The sequence below is a fragment of the Balaenoptera borealis genome (assembly GCF_965194805.1).
Source record: "Balaenoptera borealis genome assembly, chromosome: 16".
In the NCBI taxonomy this organism is placed as follows: Eukaryota; Metazoa; Chordata; class Mammalia; order Artiodactyla; family Balaenopteridae; genus Balaenoptera; species Balaenoptera borealis.
In genome coordinates, this window is record NC_138872.1 from 1,829,989 (window position 1) to 1,848,644 (window position 18,656).

At 59.2% G+C, this 18,656-nt stretch overlaps 1 protein-coding gene across 1 annotated transcript in view; it reads right to left on the reverse strand.

Annotated features, from left to right (window-relative positions):
- SS18L1 (SS18L1 subunit of BAF chromatin remodeling complex) overlaps positions 1 to 18,656 on the reverse strand; it is a 29,230-nt gene that overhangs the window by 9,714 nt on the left and 860 nt on the right. The window contains exons 2-8 of the mRNA XM_082359822.1: positions 6,452 to 6,528; positions 5,816 to 5,900; positions 5,087 to 5,231; positions 4,379 to 4,576; positions 3,500 to 3,661; positions 3,224 to 3,328; positions 2,276 to 2,368 (exon numbers count right to left, since the gene is read on the reverse strand). Of these exons, the coding sequence (XP_082215948.1) occupies positions 2,276 to 2,368; positions 3,224 to 3,328; positions 3,500 to 3,661; positions 4,379 to 4,576; positions 5,087 to 5,231; positions 5,816 to 5,900; positions 6,452 to 6,528 (865 nt within the window). The remainder of the gene's footprint in view (positions 1 to 2,275; positions 2,369 to 3,223; positions 3,329 to 3,499; positions 3,662 to 4,378; positions 4,577 to 5,086; positions 5,232 to 5,815; positions 5,901 to 6,451; positions 6,529 to 18,656) is intronic.

Genomic DNA, 18,656 nt, shown 5'->3' on the forward strand with positions numbered 1-18,656 from the left:
TTCTCATGTCTTACAGCCCCTTTTCTCTTTCTAGGATAACGGGTAAAGGAGCTAATTCACAGCAGCAGCCGCCGTGGCCTAGACACAGCAGGTGTGCAGGGGATGAGAAGCCGACACAACTCTCACGCACCCAGAAAAACCTTCTCTTGGCCCCGGGGCCAAATCCCAGCAGAAGACGGACCTGTATGGACAACTCTGAAAGGGGAGAGGCAGGACTTCTTTGAACAAGCCTGAGCGATTCTCAGGAGGGTTTCGTGGGAGCAGCAGAGCTGTGGAGCCCAGACTGCTCTTCCTAGAACAGCCTGGGACAGCGACGGCGGCTCCAGGGCCTTCCCTCCGCCACTGGCAGGTACAATGACGTCTCTTGTTTTTCCTCTCCTTTTCATTTGTTTCTATCTTTAAGAATCTTGCAACATTCTGTGACGTGGCCGTGAAAAAAGGAACCACTTATTTGTGAAAGAAGAGGCTGGTGTTGTCATTAAACGTGGCAGGAACGTGGCCGTAGAACAGCCAGAGGCGCTAATGCACAAGGGTGACCGACCCGTCTATACAACCTCGTCGGCAAGCAAGCATGAGCCTCAGGGACCCGCGTGGCAGCCGTTCAGGGCGGAGCCATCCCCACCATCCAAACGCCCAATCACAGTCACCATCGCCATGGGGAGAAACGCCCCGAACAGCGGTGCTGCCACCCAAGGACTGGGGGCTGTGGGCGGGGCTGGGCGGCCACAGGGTTGGTGCTTTGATTTTCAGTAACTTTGACTTCTAAATGGGCGATTCAGAAATAAAAAAACAAACCAAGTCTGTCTTCAACAGGTCCGGGGAGGAAGGCCCCCTCCCCCGCCCGGCCTCATCATCTCCACCTCTGTCCCAGGTATTTCTCCAGAGGCTGTTTACAGTGTGGGTGCTCTTAGCGCCCTTTGTTTTACGCAGCAGGCGGCACCCAGACACCCTGGTCCTGTACACCTGGCATGACCCGGGGGAGCGTGCCACAGAAGCGCCCTGGACGTGTCACAGCGGACCCGGCTCTGTCCAGCCTTTGCTCCTGCAAACCTCACGGACAGGAAATGCCGTCGGGACTTCCAGGTCTCCTCTGCAGTGGCCCCGACAGCAACAGTGTCCTGCTCGGCTGGGTCAGCCACGCCCTGGCCCCTTCCTGACACTGGTCCTCTCACTCCGGGGACACCACAGGGCTCCTGCCAGATACCACCTCCTGTGCACAGCCCCAGGACCAGGCCCCCGTGCCCCTTGGGGTTCCCCATCCCGCTGGGGGGCAAATCTAATTACTAGAAAGGTCTTTGTGTTGGCTTCAGGCTACTTCCTTACTGCTCCCACCCAACACCCTGCCCTTCTCAGGGCCGCAGGCCACTCATGTGCCCAGTTCTCCTCAAAGCAAACTCCCCCCCCGCACCTCTCACCCTAAACAAGACCCGGCAGGCCACCCGCTGCGATGGCCGGTACCGTGTTAACACGTGCAGGGCTCATCAACAAGGTGGAACAAAATGCTTCCAGATCCAGGAGGGAACTGTGCCACGTGCCACACGTGCCTTAAAAGAAGTCAGTCACTGAATGTTTTAGCAAACTCCTCATCAATTATGAAAGACAAGCGTACGTAACCCAAAGCCAGGGTACAGAACTCTGCACTTCAGACTTCAACAAGCTTGTCCTGGGAAGCAGCACGCGAGGCAGGTGGGGGCCCCTCCTGTGGAGGAGGCTGAGCCCTGCTTTCCTGGAGGGGGAGGGGAGCAGGGGTGGAGGAGGGGAAGTGGGGAGTTAGTGTTTACTGGGGACAGAGTGTCAGTTTGGGAAGATGAGAAGGTTCTGGAGATGACGTGGTGATGGTGGTCGCACAACAATGTGAATGTGCTTAGTGCCGCAGAACTGTGCGCTTAAAAATGGTTAAAATGGTAAATTTTACGTTTTTTACAACTTAAAAAAAGTCACCCCAAAAGTCACATTTTCGAGTCACCTGTTCTGTACGTATCATCTGTCTTTTCCTCTCCGGGCCCCTGGCAGCCTTGCCATTGTCCCCAATTCTGACGTCCAGACCAAGGCCCAGGACCACGCCACACTGTGAGCTTAATGGCTCCTCTCCTCTCGGGGCCCCTGGGGCGGCGGGAAGTCCCCACACCCGAGAACCGTGTGAGAACCGACTATGCCTGCTTCTTCCCAAATCCGTGTTTGGTGACATCGCCTCGGCGGCTTTATTGGCGCCTGGCCCCCATCTCCATACGCCCCGCGCCCGTCGGGCCCGGAACCTGAGGCCTGGCCGCCTTACCGCCCTCGTAGTAGTGCTGCGTGGACTCCTCAAAGGACCGGTCGTAGCTCTGCTCCGTGTAGGACGCCGGCTGGTAGGCATAATCGCCATGTCCTGCAAGCAAACGGGGTGCCCTGCAGTCAGCGGAGGCCCCAGCTGCCCAGACCCAGGAGAGACCGCGTGAACTCAGCCGTCGGGTCAGGAGACCCCGGTGCTGGGCGCGGTCCGGTTTCCCTAGACGGAACCCCCGGGGGCACTTCCTGCCGTCTGGCAGCCGCGGTCCCCTTAAAGTGCAGACGGCCACCTGCTCCTCGGGGCAGCGTGAAGATCAACGATCCACGGTTTACAGAGTGTACTCGGTGCCCGACGCGTGACACGCACGTGGACGTCAGCTCTTAATGTCGCTACACGGTCACCGTCCCCCCGCCGGCTCCGTTTGGAGTGCGTGACACCTCGTGAGGCCCGGCCACCATCACACAGAGGGGCCACGGCTGGCCCTGCCCTGGTCTTGGCCACCTCCCCGGCGCCAGACCTGCTCACGCACCCCTGCCTGGGGGGGGTCCTCCCCAAATCCCACCCGTCCTCTGCGGCCATGTTAAATGCCACCTCCACAAATCCTGGGGCCATTTAAAGATGCCTGAAAGGTGACACGGAAAAGGAAAATAAGCTGCAGAAGTTGTAACGGAGCAGCTGGGAGGGGAGTGTTACGAGACAGACAGTCAGCTCAGGTTTGTCACCTTCCTGAAAGCATCTCACAATGAGCTCGTGTCCATCCTCAGGACGCTTATGTCCATCTAGAGGACTGCGCACCCAGCCCCAGGGCGGCCAGTGCCGGAAGCTCCTCTCAGCAGAGACCAGCCACCCACCCCCAAAGGGGACTCCGGGTGCTTTGCTGGCGGATGTTGGGGGCTCTGGGATCTGAATTGGGGACGAGCAGGGAGCAGTGGATGGAAGCCACTGCAGCCTCACCGTCAGGGTAGTACTGCTGGCTCATGGGCTCCGAGGCGGCCTGGCCGTGGCCGTACTGCTCGCCGCCGTAGTACTCCTCCTGGCCCAGGTACTGCTGGGACGAGCCTAGGGGACAGCGCCGGACGTCACCTCCCCGAGCCCCAGAACCTCCCCACCGGGCCCCCAATCAGAGGACACTCCACCAGGCCCGCCCAGGGGACACGGGGAGGCCTGCCCCACGCACTGCACACACTGACCCTCCCCCACCGGTTCCCTGCACCGGGGGCGGGGCCTCACCTTGCTGGGAGGGCCGGTAGGGCGCCATGGGCCGCTGCCCCATCATGCTGCCCGCCTGCCCGCTCTGGCCCATCATGGCCATGGACTGGCCCTGGTAGTGCTGGCTCCCGCCCTGTGCCGCGCTGTAGTGGGATGAGGCTGCCTGCTGGTGCATCATGGACACTGGGGGACACGACAGACCCCGCGTAACCCACGAAGCTCCCGGGCGGCACCCCGGAGACCCGCCTGAGCCCTCCTCCCGGGCTGGGCCTGTGAAGCTCCGCCCCGCGAGGCCACGCCTCCCTTCCTGCCAACGCGCCTTTGGGCAACTCATAAAATGTGAAATGCCGGCCCCCACGCCCCTAACTCCCCAAGGCTGGTCCCAGAGGAGCCTATCGCCTCGCCCTCCCCCGAGACTCAGGCCTCGAAGGCTCCGGTGGGGACCCCGCCTGCCTGTCCTTTCCTGCCACCCCTGCTCGGGACCCTCCAGGGCAGCACCGTCCAGCACAGGGGACGTGAGCCACGTCAGAGAATGAAAAGAAACAGGGCAAATCTATTTCAGTGACATTTTATTTGACTCAATATATCCCAACTAGATTGTTTTCAATATGTAATTAACGTAGCGAGAGCTAAGGAGATACTTCACCTCCTCTTTTTCTGTTCTAAGCCTTTGAACCCCGGTGCGTCTGACTCTCGTGGGACACCCCAGTTGGGCCCTGACGCTTCCCAAGTGCTCAAGGCCCCGCAGCCCCACCTCCCCACAGCCTCCCACTCCTGTGTGATGGCGCCGCCCCTCCTCAGAGCCTCCCCCGAAGCCGCCCTGGGAGCAGCCGGAGGAGGGTGGCCCTGGGGACCACACTGGCCTGCGCTGGAGGGGGGCGGGGTCTCTGGGGTCGGTACCTGGGTTGGACTGCATGTTGATGTTGGCCCGGGACACGTAGCTGCTGAGGGCGCCCTGGCCCTGCAGGGGGATGCTCTGCGAGGCCGGTCCCGAGTGGCTGTAGCCGGGCCCCGAGCCGTGGCCGCTGCCGGACATGCTCATGGAGGTGGTGGGCAGCGTGCCCTGCGCCGTCTGCTGCAGGGTCACGTGGTTCGGACCTGCCAGGGCGGGGGGCGGGGCGGGGGGCTGAAACCCACCAAAGACCACCTCTGACGGCAGCCCTGGCCTCGCGCTAGGGCCCCCCCCCGCCCCGCGGGCCAGCTTCCTTCACGTGGCTGTGGGGAGGGAGGCTGACCATGGTCAAGGGCGCAACGAGCGAGGGACACGGGCGCGTGACCAGGAAATGCACACACGTGCTGAGCGCGCAGAGGGGCCGCCTGTTCCCTGTTACCTTTATCAATGGTTCCCGACGGCTAGTGGCGGTTCTCAACCCAAGGACAGGAGCCCCACACGGAAGCCCGCGCTCTGAGGTGACGCAGCCCCAGTTCGCAGGGGACCTGGAATAAGGGCCTTATCCCTCCGCGTGTCACCCTGAGCACGTGCACCTGCAGCAGGGCCTCTGGTAGGAGAGGGTCCCCACCGCGGCGGCCGGCCACCCGGGAGCCCAGTTGGTGACCCCGTTGTTCCCCGGAACCAACCCAGAGCCCAGCGCGCCCAGGGCCGCTCACCGTTGCCGATCTGGGCCTGCATGAGGGAGGATGGTGGCAGGCCCGCGCCGATGGCGTCGCTGAGGCTGCCCTGCGAGTGCAGGCCCTGGCCCGAGCCGCTCTGGGACAGCCCTCCGGGGCCCAGCGCCAGGCTCTGGGTTGGCGGCTGTGGCAGCGGGAAGGGCACCAAGAGGGTTAGCATGGAGAAGGGCCACCAGGAGCCGCTCTGGGGGCTCAGCCGCCCTGAGACCCACAGCCATACTCCATGGCGGCCGGCCATCACCTCCAGGGTGGGACACCGTCCTCACGCAGCTGGACGCTGCTGACGGCCGGCCCGGACACCTCAGGCCAAGACGGAAATGCTATGCCAAGTGTTCCCCAGGCTATCAACACACACTTGGAGGTTCAAAGCCAGGCCCCCCTTTCCTGGGACTCAGGGAGCTGCGTCCACCTCACCTTGCCCACACCCCTCCCCACCCCTCTTGGTCTCAGCTGGCCAGCTGTCTCTGGCCCTCACAACCCCTGTGCCCCAGGGCCCTTGCACAGCCTGTCCTGTGCCTCAGCACCAGGTTCCCAGGGCGCTCTCCCCCCACCCCCAAGCCCACCTCTGATCACAGGAGACAGACGGGAGATGGAGCTTACCAGTGACCCCTGGCAACCTCACCTCCCAGATCTGGACCAGAGAGCAGCCCCGAAGGCTTGGACAACGCTGTCTACACCTGGGCCCCCCACCCCGCGGCAGGCACTCACGGCGGGCAGCAGGGACTGCATGTTCTGGTTAGAATCAGCGATCGTGGCCAGGTAGACCAGGTTCCGGTGCAGGATCTGCTGGTACCTGCAGGCGAGGGCGCGGCTGGGGGGAGGAGGCTGCCCTGTCCTGCAGCCCAGCCCCTCCCCGGGCAGGGGGGTGCGCGGGCAGGCGGCACAGTGCTCTGCCGTCCAGGACAGGGTAGGGGGGGAGACCCCCGACCTGGTGGCCAAGGGGGAGTGGCTACCGGGTCTGTTCAGAGAATGGAGGGGGGCGGATCAGGGGGAGGTGGGGCCCGGGGGACACAGGAGGGGCTGCCAGGGCACGAGCCTCCTCGGGCGGACCCGGCACTGAGCTAACTGGATACCCAGCCCCTGCAGAGGCACTCAGTGCCCGGCCCTGGGGTCACACGAGGTCCCACCTGGAGGAGCTTGCTGTCCCCTGGTGCGGCTGCCCTGGGCCCCCCAGTGGTCCCCTCTCCCCCACACTCCCACTTCCCTCCAAACCTGCCCACCTCTCCCCGGGGAGCCGCCCAGGGGAGCTGACCCAGCAGCTTAGCTGACCCCGAGGCCCCCCTCGCTCAGGCCCCCAAGGCCCAGAGGCGGCCGGGAGGGGCGCGGGCAGCCGCGGCCACTCACTGGGTGCACTCGGCCGTCTTGCCCTTGCTCTGGTAGTCCAGGATGCACTGGATCAGGTGGTGGTTCTCATCCAGCATCTGAAGGAGAAGCAGACGTGAGCGGGGGGACACGGTGCGTCCGCGGGCGGCCCGCTGCGGGGCTCGCGAGCCCCGGCTCACGGCTCACGAGGCCCAGCGGTGCCCGTCAGCAGAACTGCCCCCTCATGGCCCCAGCCAGCAGGGCCGAGCACTTTCCACGTCCCTGTGCCAAGCACGCAGCCCTGCAGGCGCCAGGGCCCATCCCTCCCCCCCGCACCGCCCCGCGCCCCCAGTCTAGGTTCTCACTCCGCACAGGAAACCCACAGCCTGCAGGACCCGTTTTCTAGGGCCCTTGGCCCCGGTGCTTCTGTCCAGCAAGGGTGGACCCGGAGTCTGGGGTGTGAGGCCCACAAATCACGGCCACACGGTGGGGACTGCGGGGGAGGCTACCTGCCCCCCTGCGAGCATCTCCTAGACCCACGAAGCTGCTGTTCCAGGACGGCCACTCGGCGACAGCACCTGGGCGGCCCGCGGAGACCAGGGGGGCACAGAGGCCGCAGAAGGGGGAGGAAGGTCACGTGGGAGCGTGGGAGGGGCCGCACATGGCCGGCCTGGAGGCCTGGCGTGGACACTGCCCACCGGGACGTGGGGCGGTGGGGGGGGGGGACCCAAGCGCCGAGGGCCTGCCCCGCCACTGCCTTGCTCGCCTCTCCCTCCCAGCTCAGCCCCTGAGCCTTCAGGGTTGATTTCCCTTGTTCGGGTTTTTTTAGTTATAACCTCCTCCTCTATGCTTGAGTGTTTTCTCCCCATTGCGGAGATGATGCCCAAGTTCAGCCATTCCCACCCTGGCCAAGGAGCCGGCCCGAGACAGGGAACCACCAGAGGGCGCTCTGGGCCGGGGCTGCCGGTGGAGCCCACCCACGGGCAGGCGATCAAACCCAGGGGGACTGGGCATGCCGGCCGCTTGCCCAGGAAGACTCCCCAGGTGAATTAAGAAAGGAAAACAACCACCAAAGGCCATGTCCTCTCCCTCTCAGAGCCACCCTTAAAAGGCTCCACGGGCTCTACCTCCCGGCCTCACGACGCCCGGCAGGAATCCTCTCCCAAGGCCACACCCTCCGCACACACGGATGTCCATTGCAGCGTCACGCGTGTCAGCTCGGAAAAGGGGGGACGCCAAATGCTCAATGACAGGAAACCACAGGATGAGATGTTAACCAGACATTACGAACGTCTTCGTAGTTTTTACAAGCAGGAGAAAATGTTACACTGCTAGGATTTTTTTTTTAAGCAAGGTACTAACTTCACTGAGATGAAGTCTTCCATAACTTCACCTCAGCGAAGGTATGGAAAAAAGACCAGGACACGCTGGGGGTTGGATGGCGGGCTGGGTGTGCGCTGAGGTCCAAACCCTCCCAGACCTGGCTGGTGGGAAAGGGATGAAGACGGTAACCCTTCACCAGGACAAAGTGAACACAGCTGAGACAGCAGCGCAGGCAGCAGGATTCTAGAAGCGGAAGCAACTGGAGGAGCAAGAACTGAATTAGCAGAAGCCAGGGTGCCGGATGTGACACAGACCCACACTGGGGACCCACCAGGAGTGAGAGGGTTGAGACTCTGGGACCTTCCCCACAGCTACCTGGCAGCAGTCCCCAAGGGGGGATTCAGGGAAAATGACCAGCCCGGGAGGAAAGTGCCAGACATCGACAGCAGGGGGACACCTCTAGCCAAGACCTCAGATGGGTGACCCCCACCAACGTTCCCCGGAAGCCTGTAAATTAGATCCAACAAAACCAGCGACAGAGGCCAAAAGCTGGGGGAGACGAAGATTATGCAAGAAGGAAACTTAAAATACAAAAAGAAAGAAAACCCAACTATTATTAATATCCTCAAAGATAAAAGAAGTTATTGGATCTATTTTTGTTTAAAAGACGCTATTAAACAGAACAGAGAACAAAAACAGCTCTGGGGTATTTAAAATATATCGACCACAGCAGAAAAATCAACAGAAGAGTTGGAACATGAAGTAGTAGAAAACTCCTAGACAGTGGAGCAAAAGACCAATGTAGAAAACAGAAAGGGTAATGAAATTGAAGAACAATCCAAATGGCCAAAAACAATTCTTCTAGGACTTTCAGAAAGACAGGAAGGAAGAAAGTCATCTAAAAATAATTGTTCAAGGGACTTCCCTGGCGGTTCAGTGGTAAAGAATCCGTCTTCCAATGCAGGGGACGCGGGTTCGATCCCTGGTCTGGGAACTAAGATCCCACATGTCGTGGGGCAACTAAGCCCACGTGCCTCAACTAGAGAGCCCGTGTGCCGCAAACTACGGAGTCCACGCCCTCTGGAGCCCGTGCACTGTAACCAGAGAAGAGAAAACCCGCATGCCACAACTAGAGAGAGAAAAAATCTGCACACCACAACGAGAGAGCAGCCCGTGCACCACAACGAAGAATCTGTGCCACAATGAAAGATCCGGCATGCCGCAACTAAGACCCGACGCAGCCAAATAAATAAATAAATAAATAAATAAAATTTATAAAAAACAAAAATAATTGTTCAAGACTTTTCCTCAGAACTTGAAGGATGTGAACGTCCAGATGGAAAGGTTCTCAAAGGGCCCAGCTTGACAAACACACTGGGGCACAGAAAGGCCCTAAAAACGAATGGAGTGAAAATCACAGTACTGAGCACCTCCACACAGGATAGAAGCTTCGGGCAGCAAAGGAGCAATGACCCAGTTCCGAGGGAGACTCTACAGGAGTGACGACAGGATCAAAAGCGGGAACCCCTGAGTGATGACCAAATCCTCGAGAGACTTCCAGAGGAGGGATGACAGGAGCCTAAGGGAGACACTGAGGAGGGATAACAGAACTTGAGAGAGACTTCCTGAGGGGAGACACCCCGATCCTGAGGGAGATTTCCTGAGGAAGGATTAGCCAATTCTGACGGGGACTTTCTGAAAAGAATAACCTGACTAAAGGTGTCTTTCAGAGGAGAAAGACTGACAGACTACCTGAGCTAAGGAGGCTTCCATGGCTGGAAGAAAGTCTGGGATAAACTAGTGAGAAGTGATTAAAAAGAAAGTGAGGGGGTCTTCCCTGGTGGCGCAGTGGTTAGGAATCTGCCTGCCAATGCAGGGGACACAGGTTCGAGCCCTGGTCCGGGGAGATCCCACATGCCGCGGAGCAACTAGGCCTGCGCGCCACAACTACTGAGCCTGCGCTCTAGAGCCCACGAGCCACAACTACTGAAGCCCGTGCGCCTAGAGCCCGTGCTCCACAACAAGAGAAGCCACCGCAATGAGAAGCCCGCACACCGCAACAAAGAGTAGCTCCCGCTCACCACTAGAGAAAGCCTGCGCGCAGCAACGAAGAAACAAAGCAGCCAAAGATAAATAAATAAAAATAAATAAATTTATTTTTTTTAAAAAAGTGAGATTGCCAACTCCAGGGAAAAGACAAGACTGGGCAGGAAAAATCATCATGTGATCCTGCATGGAACAACAGTTATATCATCACAGCCAGAGGTGAATCTAATCCCAACCACCAGGAAGCCGTACTGGGGCAACGGGAGCACAGGTGTGTGGTGGGGGAGGGGCATGCAAATGCGCCAAGTCCCCCTTTTCCATCATCATCATGTGAGGCCAACAAATGTTATGGACTGAGTATTTGCTGTCCCACCAGAACTCCTATGTTGAAGCCCTAACTCCCGATGTGATGGCACCTGGACGTGGGGCCTTTGGGAGGTAATTAGGTTTAGATGAGGTCGTGGGGGTAGAGCCCCCATCAGGAGATGACTGTCCTTGTGACAAGGAGACAACACCAGAGCTTCCTCGGTCTGCTGTGTGAAGACAGCGAGAAGATGACGGTCTGCAAGCCAGGGAGCAGGTCCTCCCTGGGAACCAACTCTGCCACCACCTTGGTCTCGGACTTCCAGCCGCGTGGCTGTGACTAATGAATGTCCATGGTATTCTGTTATCACAGCCTGAGTGGATTAAGCCAACAGACAATGCTTAAAGCTAAAAGCATTCAAGAAGTAGCCACTTGGTTTAGCGATGATGGGAGCCAGAGTGTGCTGCTGGGAGGTGGGAAACAGCACAGGGGTGGAAGCATGACCCCTAATTTTTAATACAAGCTCCACAGCACTATTTGATTCTTTATGTGCAGGCATGGTTTTGATGAGTAACCTAATCTAAGCTAAAAACAAGAAATAAGTGACAGGAGGGAAACCCTGGCTCTCTCCAGATTGGAGATTACACATACAGACTTTCTTATATGCATTTGTGTTCACTGAAATTTCTAAGAGAGGCGTTTGTTACTGTTATCATTTAAAAGGTGATTTTATTTTTATTATTTTTTTAAAGTTTCTTTTTTTGATCTTCAAAATTTTTTTACTTAATTTTTTCCTTTTTTCTATTTCTTTAATATTGGAGTATAGTTGATTTACAACATCGCGTGAAAGGTGATTTTAAAGTGTCTGGGATTGCCAGGGCTGGGTGGGTCCAGGGGCTTACCTACTCTTCTCTACCTGGTGTGTGTCTAAAAATGTGTATCCGTAGTACATAGCTGAAAAATAAAGACACCACTTACACTGACAGGAGGATTAGCAATCTACTTCTTCATGTACTTATTGCTGTCTCCTGAGCTTTCTCACAGGTGATTCTGTGTATTCCTGCACCAGAAGGCACGTCCCTCACTCTCTGTCCTCTTGGGAAGCCTGATTTTCTATAGATTCAGGGCTGACGGGGCAGGTGCCGTCGCAGAGAAAGGCTCTGAAGCCTGAGGGCTGAAACCCAAGTGCCAGGCGTGGCCGAGGGCCTCCGGAGGTGAGGATGCTGGGGGCAGACAGCAGAGACGGTGGCCACACCATCTGGAGGAGCTGGAGCTCAGCATCGAGGGCCACAGCCGCCGAGTGGTGGTGAGATCCCCACCTCTGAAGGCCTGTCCTAGGCCCAGGCAAGCACGACGGAGAGGTGGCCAGACCCCACTCATGCTCACAGCAGAGCAGGCAGCAGGCGGCCAGAGTTGGGGAGAGATGGCCGTGGGCACACGTCTGCTTGGTGCCACAAGGCGGCAGCGTGTCGATCATGATTTTAGCAGCGGACATCCCGGGGGGCACCCAGGGATGGTGTCTGGGCCGTGGCTGGAAAGCTGACCGGGAACGTGCCGGCGGAGGCGAGAGGAAGGGCAGCCCAGGTGGAGGGGACAGCACAGGTAAAAGGCCTGGTGGAGCACGCCACGTCCAAAAATGGAGACAAAGTTCCAGGAACCTGGAGAAGAGGGTGTGGCACGTCGGAGACGGGAAACGGTGGGGCAGCTGAGGGACAGGGAGTCCTGTGCCCAGCAAAGAGGGTGACTTTCTGAACCTCAGCCGGGGCTGACTGCAGAGGCTGATGCGACCAAGGTCACAACACACATGGCACATCCGTTACCCGCTGCTGCATCACAAACATCCCCACGTGCCACGGTGAAAGCACCAGTTCCTTAGCGCTCGTGATTCTGGGCTGTCGGGGCGGGTCTGCTGTGGGTCTCACGTGGGCTCTGCACTGGGGTCAGTTCGGGGCCTCCTTCTGCACGTGGTCATCTGGTGGCCTCAGGGCTCCGAGAGGGCGCCCGAGAGCACAGGCCTCACACCAAGCCTCCGTCGTGCTGGCTGGCGTCTCAGTGGTCAGGGCATCACGAAGCCAAGCCCAGGGTCCCCGTGGGGGCGGGAACACGGGCGCAGACCCGGGGGGGGTCCTTCCTTGGCTGCTGTTTCTGTGACAATCGACCACAGGCTTTACAAGGGACTGGACTCGGCTGTGAGGGAACTGACAACCGACGTGGGAGCTCCGCTGCCCGTGGGCCTGCCTGGCCGTGAGGACACGCAGGCGAGGACACAGGGCCCGGCTCAGGGGACACGTCTGGGGCTGCGGGCACCACACGTGGGGTCCGGACTGGGTGGGTGAGGGAGTGAGGATGACAGGGAAGTGGGAGGGCGAGGGACTGGGGGCCCTAGAGACCACAAAGGGCTGGGCTGGGGTCACCGGGGGAACCTGGGTGAGGATCTCTGAAGGGGGAGCGGCCCCTCATGACAACCCTGGAATAGGGGCCACAGAGGGGCCTGGAAGCCCTGGGGCTTGCTGCTGAGGGGGGCTCAGGTCACCCCACAATGGGCAGAAAGACCCTTCACAACCTCCCTGTGGCTGTTTTTGTAATTAACAAAGGTTGCTGCCCTTTAAGTGGGACGGGCTGAAGTCCAGGTAGCCCCAAGGGAAGGGTGGGCCTTGCACCTCCCACCCTCGGCTGCCATTCCAGCCAACCTGAGAGCGTTCTGGAAGCATCCCCCGGCCCCCCCCCCCCCCCCGCTGTGTGCACACAGGGAACATTCCCATCCCGCTGGTCTCCCATCCTCCCTGATAGCTTGGAGACTGTCCCGTTTCAGCCACAAAGACGCCCCCCTCATTGTTTCCTAGGCTGCAGAGAATTCCATGGAACAAACACGTGGTACTCAGTCAGCCTCTGGCTTCTGTAGCTACAGACAAGGCCACAGTGCATGCCCCCCACACGTGGGGTGGACGCCACGTGAGAACCCGGGAACCACCCGAGGCACGAGAGGGACAAGCCCGGGGCCAGCCGGAGAGCTGGGTGAGCGTCACCAGGCGGCTGAACCCTTCTCCCCACCGCAGCGCTCGGAGCGGGCGCCGCTAACTGATCAGGGCTTCTTCCCACCGCAGCGCTCGGAGCGGACGCCGCTAACTGATCAGGGCTTCTTCCCACCGCAGCGCTCGGAGCGGGCGCCGCTAACTGATCAGGGCTTCTCCCCACCGCAGCGCTCGGAGCGGGCGCCGCTAACTGATCAGGGCTTCTTCCCACCGCAGCGCTCGGAGCGGGCGCCGCTAACTGATCAGGGCTTCTCCCCACCGCAGCGCTCGGAGCGGGCGCCGCTAACTGATCAGGGCTTCTCCCCACCGCAGCGCTCGGAGCGGGCGCCGCTAACTCATCAGGGCTTCTCCCCACCGCAGCGCTCGGAGCGGGCGCCGCTAACTGATCAGGGCTTCTTCCCACCGCAGCGCTCGGAGCGGGCGCCGCTAACTGATCAGGGCTTCTCCCCACCGCAGCGCTCGGAGCGGGCGCCGCTAACTGATCAGGGCTTCTCCCCACCGCAGCGCTCGGAGCGGGCGCCGCTAACTCATCAGGGCTTCTCCCCACCGCAGCGCTCGGAGCGGGCGCCGCTAACTCATCAGGGCTTCTCCCCACCGCAGCGCTCGGAGCGGACGCCGCTAACTGATCAGGGCTTCTTCCCACCGCAGCGCTCGGAGCGGACGCCGCTAACTGATCAGGGCTTCTTCCCACCGCAGCGCTCGGAGCGGACGCCGCTAACTGATCAGGGCTTCTCCTCCCCAGCGCACGGGCAGCCACCACCGCAGGGGACGCACGAGCGGCGCCAGCGCCGCAGACTCTGCTCAGGGACGCTGACAGGACCCCTTCGAACATTTACCTGATTGGAGAATCCGTGAATCAGGTGTGTGGGTTTCAAAAAACCCCAAACGTTACTCCCCCCCCCGCCACGAGGCCCCCGCCTCGTGGTCCTGTGTGTGACACACGTGTTCAACTTCCAAAGACTCTAAGGACGCAATAAGACACGTTAACGTGGACACAACTGCAAACACACGTCCACCTTCCTCAAGCGACTCGGGGCCACCTCCTGTCTCAGTCACCACCGCTCCGCCCCCGTGAGCGCGGCTCCCTCCGCCTCGTCACACGACCCTGGACTCGAGGTGGTTTCCTGTGGTTCGGAATCTCCTCCCCTTCAGAATCCACTCATCGCTTCCAGTCAAGGCTCCGATCAAAAGGCTGAGGCCGTCACTTGCAAGGTCACGTGCCTTCCTGTGCCAGGCGGCCACGTCTCACCACAAGCGCAACCGTGAGGACCCGACGACGATGTCATCCTCCTTTAAACAAGGAACCTGCGGCCCAGCAGGGGGCTGGGCTGTGCGCTGTCACAGCCGAAGGAGAATCTGAGCCCAGGAAAACATGCCCCCCAGCTCCACAAGACTCCACCCTCACCCTTATCCCAGGGCCCACTGCCCGCCCTCCACCGCTGCTACAAGAAGAACCCTGAGCGGCCCCGGTGCGGTCGCCCATCTGCTCAGGACCGGGACCACGTTTCCGGAGCCTTCGCGGCAAAAACATCTAGCACCTTCTCCCTGGAGCCTTTCGACTCCCGTCACGTTCACACGGCAGGGTGCGCGGTCGTGGTGCCCACCACAGCTCAGGAGGTCCAGGCTGGCCCGACTCTGCCCAGGTCCTGCGACCTGGGGACATCAGCACCAGGCCCCCCTCACTCGGGGGTGGGACGGCAGCTCCTACTCGCAGCCCGGGGATCGCAGGTGACTCCCAGCACAGAGGCCGGTGCCCAGGCCCTGACCACTGGCCCAGGGAACAGGCTAGGGGCAGAGGGCCGGGCAGTGGGGATACATCAAGTGAGTGTCACAGGGCCCCTGACTGCGGCCCCTCCCTCCGCCTCCAGACTCTGGAAGACAGACACAGCCCTGGAAGAGGCAGGCGACTGCTTTAGGAAGGGATGGGTGGACCTTACCCAGGTGCTTCCATCGTCCACCAGAGGGCACCCGGGGCAACACCTGCGTTGGAGCAGCGCCTGCAGGAGGGCTCTGTGCCAGGTTTCACTGGGCAGAGGGGACAGAGGCCCGGCGGTGGCTGTTCCCTCCCGGAGAATACACTTCCCCACCCGCAGGGGCTGCCCTCCGAGCCTCCACAGGGCAGGTTCAAGTGTGCTCAGGGGCAGCACCCTGGCCCGGGTCCCATCCCCGCCCCTCCCCAGGGCTGGCCCCAAGGACCAGAGTGAAGGGACACCATCACTGCCATCCCTGGAGACCCTTCCCAGGTTCTGCTCACTGGGGAGAAAGCGCTTTCAGAAATGATTCATTAGCCAAGTTCGTGGGCGTTTCAGAGTCCCCAGGCCATCCTCAACTGTGAAGGCAGCTCGAATATTTTAAATGGTCGATTTACCTCCCTTACGAATTAGCCCACACGTTCTTCTTCTTTTTTTTTTTTTTAATATTTATTTATTTATTTGGTCGCTCCGGGTCTTAGTTGCGGCAGGCAGGCTCCTTAGTCTCAGCACGTGGGCTCCTTAGTTGCAGCATGCATGCGGGGTCTAGTTCCCTGACCAGGGCTCGAAGCTGCGCCCCCTGCACTGGGAGCGAGGAGTCTTAACCACTGCGCCACCAGGGAAGCCCCTGTCCCACATTCTTTAAGAGAAGTTGCAGGTCTGAGAGAGCACAGGGCATCCCCCTGCAACCCAGATGGCCATCCCTTACCCCTGTGCGCCCACCCCTGCCCCTGGGCACAGAGGACGCGGGGGCCAGGCTGCCGCCCTGTTGGTCTCACTCTCCCGTGCCAGACCCATACCAGCTGCCCACCGGTCCCGCAGCTCCCGTGGAGCCCGTCTCCCCCTGCACGAGGTGCTGGGGGTACAGGGGGACAAGCCACCATTCCCGCTCTCCGGCCAAGGAAACCAATACAAACAGTAACAATAAAACTTACATTTATTAAGCAACTACTATGTGCTACGCGGCAATGAGGCCCCCACACGCCAGCCGAGGCCCGCTCCCGGGGGCCCCTCCAACGTGCCCCAGCCCAGCTGCGCGGCCCGCGGAGACGGCAGCAGCCCCACCCCCACCGGTGGCGCCCAGAGCACGGCCTCTGGTCCCAAACCAGGGAGAGCAGCGCAGGGCAGGTTCCGGCCTGCAGGCCAGCTGGCCAGCTACAGGGCCACTGGAGCTTGCTGAGACACGGCTCACCTCCACCTCAGGACCTCTGGCAAAGTCACGTCCCCTGTGGTTCTCACCTGCGTCGCACCTGCACTAATTCTATGCTTGGTCACCACAAGCAAAACCACCTGAGCATGCAGCCCAGGCGCCCCAGATCAGGCTGGCTCTCCCAGCCCCGCCAGTTTTGGCGCCTGTACCTGCTCCCTGCAGACCAAAGGCAGGACCACCCAAGACTTCCTCAATCTTTGAGACCCTTCCTACCCCTGCTCCTTGATTCTCCTTGTCTGGTACACCCCTCCCCCACGCATCCTCTTTTACGAGTTGAACTGTGTCCCTCAAAACGATACGTTCACGTCCTAACTCCCAGTGTCTGTGATCAGGGCCTTATTTGGAAATAGGGTCTTTGCAAATGTAATCAAGTTACATTTGAGGTCACACGGATTCGGGTGGGCCCTAAATCTTGTGACTGGTGTCCCTATGAGAAAAGGGAAATTGGACACAGAGACACACACAGGAAAAGGGGCCACACGAAGATGGAGGCAGAGGTGGGGGGGACGCGTCTGCGAGACGAGGAGCTCCAAGGGCTGCCAGCAAACCCCAGAAACTCAGAGGAAAGCCTGGAACAGATCCTCCCTCGGAACCCCAGAAAGGAACCAACCCTGCCAACACCATGACTTCGGACTTCTGGCCCCTAAAACTGTAAGAAAATTAATTTCTGCTGTTTTAAACTACCCCGTTTGTGGTAATCTGTTACGGCAACCACAGGAAGCGAATACAACTGCCTATCCCAAACACTTGCACTAATGGAACCAGTGTCACAGATGCTCCAGCATGTACCAGACACTGACTATGCCGGACACTGTGCCAACCTGGGGACACAACAAGAACAGGTCTCCGACACGAAAACCTCGGAGCCCAAGTGATGTGTCAAAGTGCTGTACTCACCACATGACTGCCAAGGGGGCATGAGGAGGGGACATTTCAGTGGGGCCTTGAAGGCTGAGTAGGAGTTTGCCGGGCAGGCTCCTATCCAAACATAGTCTAAGGACAAGAGTATACTTCTTGCTCTCTTACTACCCTGCACGCTTCCAAGGAACCCCTGGCTTTTCTCAATGCTCTGAGCATGAGCACGTGCTGTGGACACAGAGTGTAGAACACGGACCTCTCATGCCCTCTCAGGACACCAGTAAAAGAGCCCCAGGTATGTATATTTACGGACAAAACACCAAGGTGAGTACACAGACTGTGAGCCCTATCAGGTCAAATCAGGTGACAGCCTAAGGTGAAGACCCATCTCCAAAGGTCAGCAGACAGATTTTCTGCCCCGGGATGCAGTCTTTCTGATCTGAGGTTTGGAAGCAGTGCTCCAACACACACTTTTGCCTGGAGACTTCGGGGAGCTTTCATAGGGGGTGGGTGCAAAGTGCAAATACCTGGATGAATGTTGACGCCAAGGCACCTTCAGGAACAGTGAGTACACTCATCACACTTAAGCTCCAAAAGGCCAGGGTCCGCAGAGGCCCGTGGGCTGCCAACGTGTGCATCTGAGCCACAACGCTTGACTCTCTGCCCAGCCAAGAGTCCCACACGGAAGTCACGGTCAGGGCAGACCCTAGAGCCGCTGTCTGGGTTTGACACCTGCGCCACCATTTATCAGTGGGCACTCAGCCTCCCTATACCTGTCCCCTGATCGATAAAATGGGGATGACGATAACCACCACGAGAAAGTAAATGAACTAAGACCTGCAAAGCCCTCAGAATAAGGCCTGGTATACAGTAAGCACCCCATAAGTGTTGACTAAACAAATAAAAACACCCCACTTTTAAACCTGCTTCTCAAGTCATCTCTTTCCTATTTAGCGTTTACTGAGGTTTCTCATTTGTCAAAACCAGTCCCAGCAAAAGTAGTCTCAAAATAGCCAAGAGGCTGAGGACAAGTCCCCCAGGTCCTGTCACGTCATCAAGGAAGAAGGGCTATGACCATCAAGGTGAGTCCCTTGGGGAAAAAGGAGGCTCATGGAAACTAAGGGATACTGCCAAGGACCCCAGATGAGAAAAACAAACAACGTAGCCACCAAAGACACTGAGAAAATTCAAACGGGAACGACTAACACCCCCTTTCTTCTGAACTTATCTTCTAAACACAAACAGTAGGAAAATTTAAATCTGAATTTCAAAGCTTAAGGCTTTGTTAAAGGTGCCCCCAAACCCAGGAGAAGGTTATCTCTAGAACACCACGAGGCCAAACTTACAGAACGCGGGCAAGGCTGTAAAGCGAATCTGTAAAGTTTCTGTTAAGTGAGAAGTGTGGCCAGGTGTCACGCTGAAAAACAATTTGACACGCGAATAAGGGCGGAGAAGCTTGGCCAGCAGGTCAGCCCCGAGGTGTCGCGCGCTCCTTAAAGGGCTG